General features: G+C 42.3%; 1 protein-coding gene across 4 annotated transcripts in view; it reads right to left on the bottom strand.

The window, feature by feature from the left end:
* Positions 1 to 14271, bottom strand: part of SLC37A1 (solute carrier family 37 member 1) — a 54190-nt gene that overhangs the window by 2694 nt on the left and 37225 nt on the right. For 2 of the 4 annotated variants that reach the window (XM_050936594.1, XM_050936593.1), the window contains 8 exons: positions 13678 to 13740; positions 11270 to 11355; positions 10087 to 10135; positions 6658 to 6731; positions 3738 to 3816; positions 2903 to 3000; positions 1004 to 1042; positions 225 to 277 (listed from right to left, as the gene is read on the bottom strand). In XM_050936594.1, the coding sequence (XP_050792551.1) occupies positions 225 to 277; positions 1004 to 1042; positions 2903 to 3000; positions 3738 to 3816; positions 6658 to 6731; positions 10087 to 10135; positions 11270 to 11355; positions 13678 to 13740 (541 nt within the window). The remainder of the gene's footprint in view (positions 1 to 224; positions 278 to 1003; positions 1043 to 2902; positions 3001 to 3737; positions 3817 to 6657; positions 6732 to 10086; positions 10136 to 11269; positions 11356 to 13677; positions 13741 to 14271) is intronic. The other 2 variants (XM_050936592.1, XM_050936595.1) reach the window with 1 other exon arrangement.

Here is a 14271-nt window from a genome sequence, read left to right as displayed (position 1 = left end):
CTCTACTGTTTTAAAAAACAGTTTTGAAGAAAGATCTTCATGATTTAAAGAAAAAGAGGTTACTCTTTACAAAATAGAAAAATCCCTCAGATTAAGGTACATGCACATAAAAGAAGAATCTATGATTTCTACAAGGAGAAGGCACACATCAGAGGTGGAGAATCCAAGAATGACATATGAAAACATTTAATCATCATATAGAAAAACACAAGTAACAGACTTACAAGGTCTGGTCCATCTTACACTGGAGTTCTTTTCGTATAAGACGGAGTAAGAACTGTACAAAAACAAATCTAGGTTAAATATCTATCTAGACAAGTGAACCACTCATCTAAGTTTTCAGTGTCAAACACATACTGCTACTCTGAATTCTTCATTTAACATTATTCCAGTTTGACCGAAGAGAAATCCATTATATTCGCACACTTTCAGTCAATGGCTGGAAGATGAATTTGTACCACTCATGTGAGAGGAACTAAATCAAAGTCTTTCTCTGTATCAGCAAGGATCCAGAGGTTATGCAAGGACTGGAGCTGATGGACATTTTTCAAAATAGAACATTTCTGAAATCCCACCCCTCACTGTGACAAAATTGAAAAAAAATAAAAACTGCTGTTTTTTCAAAATTTTTTTTCTCTTCCTCTCCCTACATACCTTTCCCGCCCCCCCCTTCTGCCCACCCTTTCAGTGGCAAAGTGGGGCGGGGGGAAGAGGAAGGAAAACTGAAGAAAATCCCCATTCCACCCCAACACCCTGCCCCAAATTCCCAAACATTTGGGATTACTATTTCAAACAAATTTTTTTTTCCCACTTCTAAATCTGTGGAATAAAAATGAGTGAAATTCATGGTGATTGTCCTCCCTGCCTCACCATTTTTTTAACCAGTTCTAACAATAACTATTTTATTATTTTCAGACTAGCAGCCATGTTAGTCTGTATCCACAAAAAGAACAGGAGTACTTAGACACCTTAGAGACTAACATTTATTTGAGCACAATTGTACCAGCAAGACTCTGATGAGACCAGCAGAGGGAGCCCAAGACTGCAAGAAAAATGGTAACTATTATACCATCATTGCTCTGAGACACACATTTGGGTCTAATCCTGTAAGCGATTAAACGTACTCAGGTCCATTACTGACTGCAGGATCAGGCCCTTATACTTATTGTCATAGGTATACCAATTAATACAGTCCTCCATCAAGAGGAAACAGAAGAGTGATCTTATAGACTATGTTTGATGAAAAAACCCATGCTAAGAAAAATTCAGTCTTCCATGTTTTCTGGCTATTATCAGTGTGAACCAGTTACAACTATTTTTAGAAATGAAGGCTGTGATTTTTCAAAGCACCTACTCCCCCTTTACACACTTAATTCCCATTGGAATTCAACTGAATTCAAGGGCCTAATTCCCTCATGCACTTTTGAAAAAAAAATCAGTTTAAAATATAGATCTTAAAAAGCTCTATTTGTTATATTGGGGCAAAAAAAAAAGAAAAAGAAAAAAAGGTTCCAATAGCCAGATTTATCACTCTGACAAGGAATTTACCGACTGGCCAGTAGAAATCCTTGCAGCACCAGTAATGGCTAAGTAAAGTAGTTATGCAGTCATTTATAAACACACATTCATTCACAGAACCCAGCAAGTGGGACGCAGAGGGTTCCATCTACGATGGAAAGTGACATTCAGCTCCTTCAAAAGAAATGGATCTTGTACCAGTCCATAGCAACATGTATGCAGTCTCTCAGTGTACAAAAAGAGCTACAACCTAAAAACTACTGAATATTTGTGAGAGTGCCTCTTGAAATCTGAATACCTTGCCCATTTTATTTTTTAATTTCCAGACATCTTACTCTATAATGTGGAACAACTTGACAACAAAGCAACCTTTTTCTTGAGTTAGAGATGTGCAATCTGAACCTCACAGGGGGACTGCTTCCCTTAGGGTGGCCATATAGCAAATGTGAAAAATCGGGACAGGGTGTGGGGGGATAGTAGTTGCTTATATAAGACAAAGCCCCTAATATCAGGCCATCTGGTCACCCTACTTTCCCTGCATGTAGGTGACTGAATTAAATGGAACCGTATGGCATACGGGACTGTCCATGCGGATCAGACAGGAGAGTTGGGGCCTGATTCTGAAGTGTCTAACAAAAATTTAGCCCTTCTGTCACTGCCTTCCAGCAAGTGATAGCAATGCACTTTACAAAGAATTAATAAATGAACCTTCCCTAACCCTGTCTGAGGTGGATCAATAATGTCATCCTCCCTTTGCAGAGTTACACTAGCAAGTAATTAGTCCACAGATCTCCTGACTCCTTATCTTGTGCCTTAAACACCACAGAAGACAATCTGCCTAGATAAGATAAAAAGTCAGAAACAGCCTCTTTTCAGATCATCCCATCCATTACACTTTGTCAAATAGGAAAAAGATGTGATGGACATCCAATTGGAATATGTGACATTTATTCTTAACAGTTGAATTACCATGGTGATACTGATTCTGTGGCAATGCGGCAAAATGTGTTACTATTTCAGTAAATTGGCGTTGCTGCTTCAGTGCTGCCTTTAAGAGAAAAAACAGAAAAATTCTTCTGTGGGCCAAAACTGATGTGAATTTTTGCTTCCAACTATGTTTGTGGCAATCCCTTTGATGAGCTACTGCATACAGATATCACCCATTGAAGCTAATCTGCTCTCCGGCTTCAAAGTTCAATAAGAATTTCAAAATGCTTATCTTAGTTCTTTAAATAAAAAACAACAAAAAACTCTACAATATGAATGGAAACTTCCCACTCAATAATAGAATATACAAATCACAATACAAGGAGGAAATTTCCATTTTAACATGAAGGGCTTTATAAGAAAGAAATATGGCACTAAATGTTTTATTTAGACTTACTAGTAAGGCACATGCATCTGCCACCATTAGCATGTAAAATACATTGTTCCAACCAGAGGGAGAGATGAGACCAGCTAACAGAGGCCCTAGAGCAGCACCTAAAATACAATAGTGAAACAACGTTAAAATTCTGAGATGGAAACATTACTAGTTCCAATGACAAGATATTCTGCGTTTGGATATTTTACTCAGTTTCAACCTTCATAAAAGCAAACCCATTTTGGCATACATTTGTAAGAGGATCCATAAGGTTTACAGACAGTATATATGGCTGCAAAGCTGCCATAACACTGGTGTAGCTGGATGGCCATTGGATGATTCCCTTTGCTTAGAGGCATCTGCAGGTTGTGTAGGTCTATCACGGTGGATCTCTGCCTTCCTCACCACTGCTGGTGCAGAGGGGATAACCAAGGCATCCTTCATCTCAGGTGCCCAGAACAGCCCCATGGTGTATACTGTTCTAATTTGTGCTGGGGGCCAGCCCACCACCACCAAGCCTAGGGAAGTACAAAGGAGGCCTAAAGCCATCTTTGCCCATTCCCCACTCCCAAAGTGATGCTGAGTACTGGCCAGGTGTGACATGGAGAGAATCCAGCTTGGCAAAGAGCCTGAGTTGATTTTGTACCACCAGCAGTTTTTGGAGAGAAAAAAAAGCCATATTTTTATATGCAAACTATGCACACATGATGTGCAAATCACTGAGACACAGACATGGAACTCCTTGATGCCAGCTTTAGTCCGCTTTCTGAGCAGAACTACACTGTAATTCTCTAGCACCCAGAGCCACAGAAAGCCTACTGCAGATAAGGCAGGCAGCTTCCGAACGACAGCTTACCTACAGAACCTGTTCCATCGATGATAGCCGTAACTGTGGACAAGGCTCTTGCATTTCCTTTCAGACTTTTATGAGTACCCTACAGTGACAAATACTCAGTTCAGAACCATTTACAGATAAGCCTGGAAAATGGCCATGCATCTGCGTTATACTCCTGGCCTTTCCCACAGAAAAAACATTGTGAAATAATGGACAAATACAGAGAAAATCAGAATATCAGGGTTGGAAGGGACCTCAGGAGGTCATCTAGTCCAACCCCCTGCTCAAAGCAGGACCAATCCCCAACTAAATCATCCCAGCCAGGTCTTTGTCAAGCATAACCTTAAGTCTCTAAGGAAGGAGATTCCACCACCTCCCTAGGTAACCCATTCCAGTGCTTCACCACCCTCCTAGTGAAATAGTCTTTCCTAATATCCAACCTAGACCTCCCCCACTGCAACTTGAGACCATTACTCCTTGTTCTGTCATCTGCTACCACTGAGAACAGTCTAGATCTATCCTCTTTGGAACCCCTTTTCAGGTAGTTGAAAGCAGCTATCAAATCCCCCCTAATTTTTCTCTTCTGCAGACTAAACAATCCTAGTTCCTTCAGCCTCTCCTCATAAGTCATGTGCGCCAGCCCCCCTAAGCATTTTTGTTGCCCTCTGCTGGACTCTTTCCAATTTTTCCACACTCTTCTTGTAGTGTGGGGCCCAAAACTGGACACGGTACTCTAGATGACACCTCACCAATGCCGAATAGAGGGGAATGATCACATCCCTTGATCTGCTGGCAATGCTCCTACTTATACAGCCCAAAATGTTGTTAGCCTTCTTGGCAACAAGGACACATTGTCAACTCATATCCAGCTTCTCTTCCACTGTAATCCCTAGGTCCTTTTCTGCAGAACTGCTGCCTAGTCACTTGGTCCCTAGTCTGTAGCAGTGCATGGGATTCTTTCGTCCTAAGTGCAAGACTCTGCACTTGTCCTTGTTGAACCTCATCAGATTTCTTTTGATCCAATCCTCTAATTTGTCTAAATCCCTCTGTATCCTATCCCTACCCTCCAGCATATCAACCACTCCTCCCAATTTAGTGTCATCTGCAAACTTGCTGAAGGTGCAATCCACGCCATCCTCCAGACCATTAATGAAGATATTGAACAAAACCAGCCCCAGGACTGACCCTTGGGACACTCCGCTTGATATCAGCTGCCAACTAGACATGGAGCCATTGATCACCACCCGTTGAGCCCAACGATCTAGGCAGCTTTCTATCCACCTTATAGTCCATTCATCCAGCCCATACTACTTTAACTTGCTGGCAAGAATACTGTGGAAGACCATATCAAAAGCTTTGCTAAGTCAAGAAACAACACATCCACTGCTTTCCTCTCATCCACAGAGCCAATTATCTCATCACAGAAGCCAATTAGGTTAGTCAGGTATGAACATGTTAGCATGAACTTTACCAAGTAGCTTTAAATAGGTATGGACAAGACTCTTTTATCATTGCTTCAAAAAATCTCCCATGACCAATCTATTTTAAATGATGTTCTTTATAAATAATCCTTTCTATTCTGCATGCCAGGTGTTCATGCAGAATGGGCTGCACTTCAAGCCTGCAGTTTTTCTCTGAAACTGCACAGCAGTCTGTCAGTATCACCATTGTTGATATCAGAAAACTGTGTAGAATAGAAGATAATCACTAGCTGGACAAGAATACTAAGAAAGCTAGAGTATTAATGATAAAAGCCATAAAAAGGGCCACTCAGCAGGTTGAGTCAAAAGGCACCAAAAGGAAGTAGTTGTGAAGGCCATTTTCATTAGGTCAGTTATTCAATAGGACTGCAGAGCAAAACTAATTATCATAGGAACAATTTTATAACTTGGTATATAGGAGACTGAATGGCTCAGAGGATTGTTAAGAAGACAGAGCCTTTCATTTACTCAGGGCACTGAGGAGAATTCAGTCTAGGTCACCAGTCGCCTAAAGTCATTAGTGTCAGATGGTTGTTCAGTGATGCATGAGAAAATCAGTTGGCAGTTTCCGTCCAGCTTCCAGAGGGCAGGTGTCTATGTGATCAGATCCTACAGTCTAGCTGCCAGTCACAGCAATGAGGCTATTTATTGAATGGACCTGAAGGGGGAGCTCTCTCTCAACCCTACAGGTGCTCCCTTTTGATCACTAGGAGGCTCAGGAGGAATGCTGGGGTGGGGTGTGGATTTAAATTCCACTGCCTTTCCTGTACCTATTCTGCTGGTGAAGGACCTCACTCTGTGGGGCTCTCACCGTACAGCATCTTTCAAAGCAATACATTTACCTAGCACTGAAAAGCAAAATTGAAGAAAAGGTTCCCAGGGCAACGTTTTCATGGAGCATGTACTGTAGTCAGACCACACGCCTGCAGGGCCTGGTGTGGCAGGGTAGCAGGGAGCACAGGCTGACTGGGGTGCAGTATATGGGTGAGCAGAGGCTAACATGAGCACAAGGAAGGGCAAGCACCAGGCAGTGCCCTCCATACCTAATAGAGACAAGTCTCCAGCCAATTGCACACCTGATCCCTTAATCTCAAAGGTGCAGGTTAAAAAAAATGCAGGATGTGGGTGGCAAATGGCACATCTAAGGAGACATGGCCTTATATGTGATCCTCAGCATACCCATGAAGAGATCCACTCTTTGATCTCTCTTCTTACAAGGCAGGAGTAATTTGGAAGCCACTCATCAGTATTAATGCAGGGTTGAGTTCTTCAATGCTCCCCATCCTTCTCGTTACTCTTTACCTTGTACATAGAAGTGCAACACACACATCATCTGAATTGAGCCCTCAATGCTTTACCCACATTTACTACTCATCACAGAAACTCCCAGGCTTCCCCCCCAAAATGAGGACAAATGAGCAGGGCTGTCTGCTAAATGTAAAACAGACAGCCAAACTCACCAAGTCAGCAGAGACCGCAGTTGTGATCAGAGCATAAGGGCCATTCACCAGGGCTCCACTGATAAGCAGCATAACTGTTGGAAGTTCGATGAGGAAAAGTAAACACAAAGTTTCCAGAATTGATGTTATTTATAATCACTATCCCATGTGATGATCTAGACCTTGATCATTCAACATACTACACATCTTCAATAAATGCAACATAACTACAAGAGTATATTCATGGGAAGTACAATTTTGCTTCAAAATGGCTAACAAGGCTACCAGGGAAAGCAAGGATAAAAAGTCATCTCAGTAGCAATGGACATATTTAAGCACAAAGGGGGCGTTTGCTTCCTGCACAGTGGAGAACATGATGTGTCCATCCCCAACTCTTCAGCTGCTTATGCCTTTTAGACTGTAAACCCTTCTGGGCGGAGAAGAGTCCTTTGTTTGTACAGGGCCTTCCATAATGGGGCTCCAAAGCTCAACAGGGCCTTTGGATGCTTGTGCCATACATACAAAACCTCACCACCAGCACTGCCTTCACATTTCAACTCCTCTCTTTTTGGATTTGGTAGGAGGCCACAAATAATCTAATGTGACAAAGTTTCTCCTCTATGTTGGTGGGTCCTGTGGTTATTGGAGGATTTGCTCGCCTCAGAGATTCACCTTGTGGGTCAAGAAACAGCCCAGAGACCTTCCCCTCTGGTAGAAGCCACAGTCCAGGTTAATTCCTCCTGTGTTTGATCAGGAGTTGGGAGGTTTGGGGGAAACCTGGGCCCATCCTCTACTCCAGGTTCCAGCCCAGTGCCCTGTGGACTGCAGCTGCCTAGAGTGCCTCCTGGTACAGTTGCATGACAACTACAACTCCCTGGGCTACTTCCCCATGGCCTCCTCCCAACACCTTTTTTATCCTCACCCCCAGACCTTCCTCCTAATGTCTGATAATGCTTGTACTTCTCAGTCCTCCAGCAGTATGCCTACTCACTCTTAGTTTCTTACACATCTCTTGCTCCCAGTTCCCCACACACACTTTTTCTTCTCTAGCTCCCTCTAGCCTGACTGGAGTGAGACCTTTTATAGCAGCAAAGGGGCCTTAATTAGAGTCAGGTGCTTAACTGCCTCACCTGACTCTTAGCAGGTTAATCTGAGTCAGGTGTTCTCATTAGCCTGGAGCAGTCACTCAGGGAACAGAAAACTGCTTATCCAGTGGCCAGTATATCTCCTTTCTGCTACCGTGCTGTTCCCAACTGGCCTGGGTCTATCACACCAAACAAAAGGTCAGCATCCCTTTAAGTTTATGAGAGACTCTTTAATCATCTTTGATACTTAGAAGAGGGAATCAAGCACTCTCAGTTTCAGGTACAGAAACCAGTGTTATTCACTGGTTATTCATGGTTCACACTCCCCACCTCAACTCATTTTGTGATCATACAAAAAAAAAAGAAGAAAAAAAAAAGCCCCTTATCATAGCTTCAGAGAGACAAGAACATTTTTTCTGATCCATGCTGTTCTATCAGTTTTTCTTGATTAAATTCCCTCTGTCCCATCTCAACTCAGTCATGCTTATGGCAGCCAGAGATGTATCCTTGTAACAATGAATCTAGTCTGCAATGAGCCAGAGAGTAGGACTCCCAACACCCTTAAACACAGTTATCCGACAGTGTACATTTTGAGGCACTGGGTCAGCTCAGAGGCACATTCTCCTTACAATTACATGCCTCTATTTGAGCTTCCTTACAGAAATATTTGACCACGTAATTCCTAATAATTATTTACACACAATCAGCACGCTTCAGTCCCCAATCCACTCAATCCTGACCCCTAAAAATGCAAACTCATGAAGATATTGTTCATTTAAAATAGAATTGCAAATAGTTTCCAGAACTCTCCTGGCTACCGAGTTCCCAGGATAATTTTGGTGGTTTTATATATACATTTCCTGTTTTCCCCTAGTGTTTTTCTCCCCCTGTTGAAAGACTCGAGCAAACAGGGAAAATGGTGAAAGTGGCTGTACAACACACAAATGTATACACTAAAACTGGACAAGACTTTTAAAAAAATTGTTTTCTTCTAAGATGCTATAGTGGTTACCTATAACAATAATAGATACAGCATTTGCAGAGAGAAGTGTGATTTTTAAGTTAATTATGTTCCTTTCCACTTTCAAAAGGAGATCAAACTGTTCCCATTAATTCAAGAGTATTTTATTGTATTTGGATTTCCTTATCTCCCTCCCCCCACAAAGGCTCTCAAGATTCACCAGTGTTTGTGGCTGAGAGGAATGAACTCTACTCCTACTTTGAATCTGCCTTTCTGTAAGTCAAACAATGGCCCAGATCACACTTCCAACCACTCTGTGCATGATTCTCACCCTCCTGAGTGGAAGGGACAACCATCCTCCCCTTCCTAGGGCATTGTCCTCCTTCAAGTCCCATAGAGAGTCCCCAGAAGTAGTGACACAGCTTGGAGGAGGCGTTAGCTTTCTAGCAGAGGTCCTTAAGTGGAAGGGAACCCCCATTTAAGGAGGTGGGGGGAAATTGCAGGGACAGCAAAGCAATGGAAGGTCCTGGGAGTGTGACTCCAGTTCAGCTGCACTGCCAGGGAATTTGATGGGAAGCTCTGGGGGGCAAATACAGGCTTTCATGCAGCACATGCATGTGAGGCTCTTTCAGCTTTGGGGGCAGGCCCTAGAGAACATCCATTTCCAACAGAATGGCTGGGGAGAAACTCTGCAAGACAGAGACCTCCTCCCCCTCAGCCTACTCTGTCAGACTGCCCCTCTTGCGGTACAATCTGGTTAGATGCAATTCAGAGCTGGTCAAAAATGGTCAAACAAAGTGTTCCCCCTCAACCCTCCTTCAAAAGTGTCCTTTTTTCAAAATTGGCATTTTTTTGGTGAAAATGTCTTAGTTTTGTGTTTGTGTTTGTCTCTCAGTTTTTCTCCCTCCCCTTTACCAGCAGTGAAGTGGGTAAAAATGGGGATGGAGTGAGGGGAGAAGAGAAAACTCAAAAAGCAAAAATAAAACATTTAAACCAAAAAGTTTTTCATTTTTTTTTATGAAATACATTGAATAGAGGAAATATCTCATTTCTTTTTAAAAGCTCTGAAATAAAAAGGGCTTTGAATTTTCCAATATTTTTGTGGAAGAGGTTTTCTATGTTTTGACCAGCTCTAATGCAATTATTTTTCCTATGGCCCAAAATGAAATTACTGTGCTATTGAAATGCTGTCCTCTGCCCTTTCTCTCCGGGTGGTTCATGGCCTCTAAAGAGGCTAAGCAGAAATCCAACTGATGTCAATGGGAGCCACAGGCGTTCAACACCTCTGAAAAGCAGACAATTAGTTTCTAGACTTTTTCCCCCCAAAAATCAGTGTGAATGGAACAGAAGTAAAAGAAAACCAAGTGCAGTTAAAAGCAGGCAGAATGTAATTTAAGTTCTCACCTACGGTAGCTTCTAGGCCCATTTTACTGATTGCAGAGAACATGTATAGCTGTAATAGATATAAATGGGTAAACATTTAAGTAGTAAAAACAGAAGAATAAGGTTTGATTCTGATCTCATGCTTTCACCAGCATAAATTCCCACTGAAGTTGAGTGAGAGGCAGTTAAGGCCCCTGCTCTTCACAGATTTGTAGGTTCTCTCACACACACACACACACACACACACACACACACACACACACCCCACCTTAATGTCACGACATGAAAAATACTAGTTGTCTTTGTGATGAAAAATTATTTGTTATTTTTGGTGCTGGAGTCCCATGGCATGGAAATCACCGTCAATTTCCCCACATGGCTCCCTGTCTCATAGGGGTCTCATAGAGATAGCTAATTAATATGACCATAATTTTTTAACCTGTCACTTTCACATTAAGCATAGCACAGAGTTCTACTGATTCTGGCAAGATCAGCGTACGCATTGTAGAAACACACTATAAAAATCACACTGCACATATGTGGCAGCCAGATTCCTAACATTAACAGCTCAGCAATTTTGATTATTTGGTGGTTGTTTGAAATCAAAAAGACAAATCACTTGCCAAATTCTGATTCAGAATTGAATAACTGAGTAAAAGGATTCAGAGTGGTGGCCGTGTTAGTCTGTATCAGTAAAAACAGTGAAGAATCCTTGTGGCACCTTAGAGACTAACACATTTATTTGGGCATAAGCTTTCGTGGGATATAACCCACTTTATCGGATGCATGGAGTGGAAAATACAGTACATGAAAAGATGGAAGTTGCCTTAACAAGTTGGGGTGGGGGTGGGGTGTCAGTGCTAATGAGGCCAATTCAATTAGGGTGGATGTGGCCCATTCCCAGCAGTTGACAAGAAGGTGCGAGTATTAGAGGGAAAATTATTATTTCAAGTGAGTGCTGTCAAAGCCAGCTGAATGTGACAATTTCTCAAACAGTCCTGTAGCATATGACGTGCCAAAGAATGGCGTATTTCATTTATTAAAACCAGCCCAAACCTGTGTTGGCTCTTGTGCTGAGACTTTTCAGAGCAACTTTCAACCTGCGGTGAATGGTCAGAGACTTCTGAGAACAGAATCTCTAATGGAAATACTCACAGAACCTTGCACAAAAGGGCACAACTAAAATAAGGAGAGTAGCTCTTACAGCAGGTGCTGCTAGTAGTAACATCATTCCACAGGTGGAAGCCCTTTTTTCCAATCTATCTGATATCATGCCTGCCAAAATGCCACCTGAAAAAGAGACACATTAAAGAACAAAAAGGTTATTTCATGAGCATTTTATGCACTATAATTGTACATATATTTCCAGTGTAATTGTTGTAAAGGCACACTTCTATTGTAAACACTCACAGAGCATAGGACTGAAAATCTAGTTTGTTAGTAGCTTTTATCATCACCACCTATGCCACAAATGATTAGACTGAGCTGGACAAACCACGACGGACACTGTAGTCTGCTTCACTGGCTCCTTCTGAGGTCATCTGTACAGCCAGGATGATGTAATTGGAGGGCACATATAGGGAATGGCTACACTGTGTCATTAGTAGAGTGGCTCACCAGTATTTTCCACCTGGTGTTTTGGAACCCAACTGCGTCAAATCAGCTTCTGGGGTTGAACCAATGAATTAAGGCCTCCATCTCCTCTGGAGGAAGAATAATCCTAGCCTCAACATGTAGGATGTTACAGCCTGACCATGACAAGAGCCATCATCATAAACCCTGTGTCCCATCCAAATTCAAGTGTAAGATCCAGAGGTATACCGCTCATATTTACTGAGCCACAGATCACTTGGTAGGGTGTACCAGAAGCCACCCTGTGTCTGCTTTCAGTTTAATACTGGATACATCCTTTGGCTACCCTACCATCTTGTCTCCTCATGCTGCCCTGTCTCCTCTTGTTGCATCTTGTCCTATACCTAGATTGTAAGCTCTCTAGGAAAAGAGCCTCCTTTTTGTTCTTTGTTTGTCCAGTGCCTTGTCCAGCGTCTAGTTCTAAATTCATGACTAGGGTTCCTGGGTGCAAAATGAAACAATAATAATAAATCAATTTTTCATCAATGAGTTAAACCCAGAAAACAGGAGCCTGCATCAGGGAGAGAAAAGACCCACGGATTGATATTCTGGTAAGCATGTGGATGACAGGAGAAATAACCCCCAAATTACAGATAAATACTTTTGAAGTGCTCTTTCCTATTCCATTTGACCCAGTTATTATAGCCCTTTTGCAATAATTTTTCAAGTGCACTTTTGTTCTCCCAATTCTTCTATACTCTACTGCCCCCATTCCGCCTCTCTCTTTTCAAAGGGTAGCCCTCACAGCAAAATACCCAGCTATATATATCGCACTGACACAACTGGGTCCCCATCAAGCTCTGCGAGGAGCTATGTTGGTGGCTTGGATTTGCAGTGGAGTGAGATTTGTGTTTAGACTGCTGAATAAAATCTCTGTTCTTCCGGGTGCTAACTAGGCTTGGTCTACACCTAAAAGAGGTCAACATAGCTATTCTGGTCAAGATTATAAGCGAGCCCACATCCGACTGACATAGCTATGTCAACATAACCCACAGTGTTGACACAGTTATGTCAATGGAAGAATGCTTCAGTTGACATAGAATCATAGAATAATAGATCTTAGGCCTGGAAGGAACATCGAGAGGTCATCTAGTCTAGTCCCCTGCCCTCATGGCAGGATTAAGTATTATCATAGCTACTGTTGTTTCGGGAGGTGGAGCTCTTAAAGTGATGGAAAAACTCCTTCTGTCAATGTAGGGTCCCTCTACACTATGGGCTTATGCCACCATAACTAAGCCATGCAGCCACACTGGTATAGTCTCTAACACGGAGATATACCTACCTATGATTGCTTTAAATTGCATGGTGTGAAATTCACTTCTCCTGCACAGAGCCTGAGTGGAGAGGAGTAGTGCAGGCGAAATTCAGGGCCAGGCTGGAGCAGTGGCTGCAACCCCTTTCTGTCACTTACTCAGTGTACTGGGGCCATTAGATCTACATAACTCTGGATCCAGTGAAATCTCCTCCAGCTTACCCCAATCACTACCCTGGAGACCCCTTCTGTGGCATATTGGGCAGAGGAACTCCAAAATTGGTGTAGTTCTGCTATGCAAGGGTGAGGACAGGATACCTTTCTGAGTCAGGGGTGTGGTGACAGAGGAGAAGAGAGGGGTAAAGGGACCGAGACAGAAGTTTCTATGACACTAGGATCCTCCAATCTTTCTTGCACCAGGGTCACATAAGGGGCTACGTATCAGAGGGGTAGCCATGTTAGTCTGGATCTGTAAAAGCCGTGTTAGTCTGGATCTGCTTTTATAAGGGGCTATGGATTTATTCCCCTAAATCTGCTACTAAGGCTGGTCACACGGCATAGGATTTGGCTGTAAGGGCCCCATCCTGTTCCCCCTGATGCCAATTTTGCCATTTTCCGGTGGATCCAAGATCAAACTCCAATTTCTTAGTAAAAGAATAAAACAGAACAGCTATGTGTGCTACAGATTTCCTAATCTAGGTCTGATTAATAATAGTGTGTTAACTTACCAAAGATTCCACCCACATCGAACAATGTGGAAAGATCCCCAGCTCTTTTCGCATCAAGATGTTCTAACAGTAAAAGCAGAATAAATCTGATTAGAATAGCCTCTCACTTCAAAACTACAAGAAATTTCTTCATTTTATTCAGATGTAAAGCCTGGTCCACAGACAGCTTTTGCCCCAGAATAATTATGTTAGCTAGTGGTGTGATTTTTTTTTTACTCATCTAGTTACAACCAGTACAACTTAGTGTGGGTGCAGTTATACTGGTATAAAGGTGCCTTACACCAGAATGACTTATTTACAAGAATAAGCTTTACTGGTATAAATAATTGTATACTGATATAACTCTGTCCATGCTAGAAGGGCTCATACCACTTGAGATAAAGTGGTAGAACTTGTGTGTATACAAGAATTTTCTGGTTCATTAGCAACAGTCTTAAAAATAATCAGAGCACCACACAAACAACAAGTACCATGGAGTAATACTGCTTTGTTTCAGAAACATGCTTGGTACAAATTAAGGCCACACAGGGAGCCTAATCCCGAAGCCCTTACTTACATGACCAGTATCACTGGCTGGCTAGATTGTGTTGGTTA

The sequence above is a fragment of the Gopherus flavomarginatus genome, chromosome 1, assembly GCF_025201925.1.
Source record: "Gopherus flavomarginatus isolate rGopFla2 chromosome 1, rGopFla2.mat.asm, whole genome shotgun sequence".
NCBI lineage: Eukaryota > Metazoa > Chordata > Testudines > Testudinidae > Gopherus > Gopherus flavomarginatus.
The sequence above is the reverse complement of the archived record's forward strand: the minus strand, read 5'-3'. Positions and strand labels throughout refer to the sequence as shown.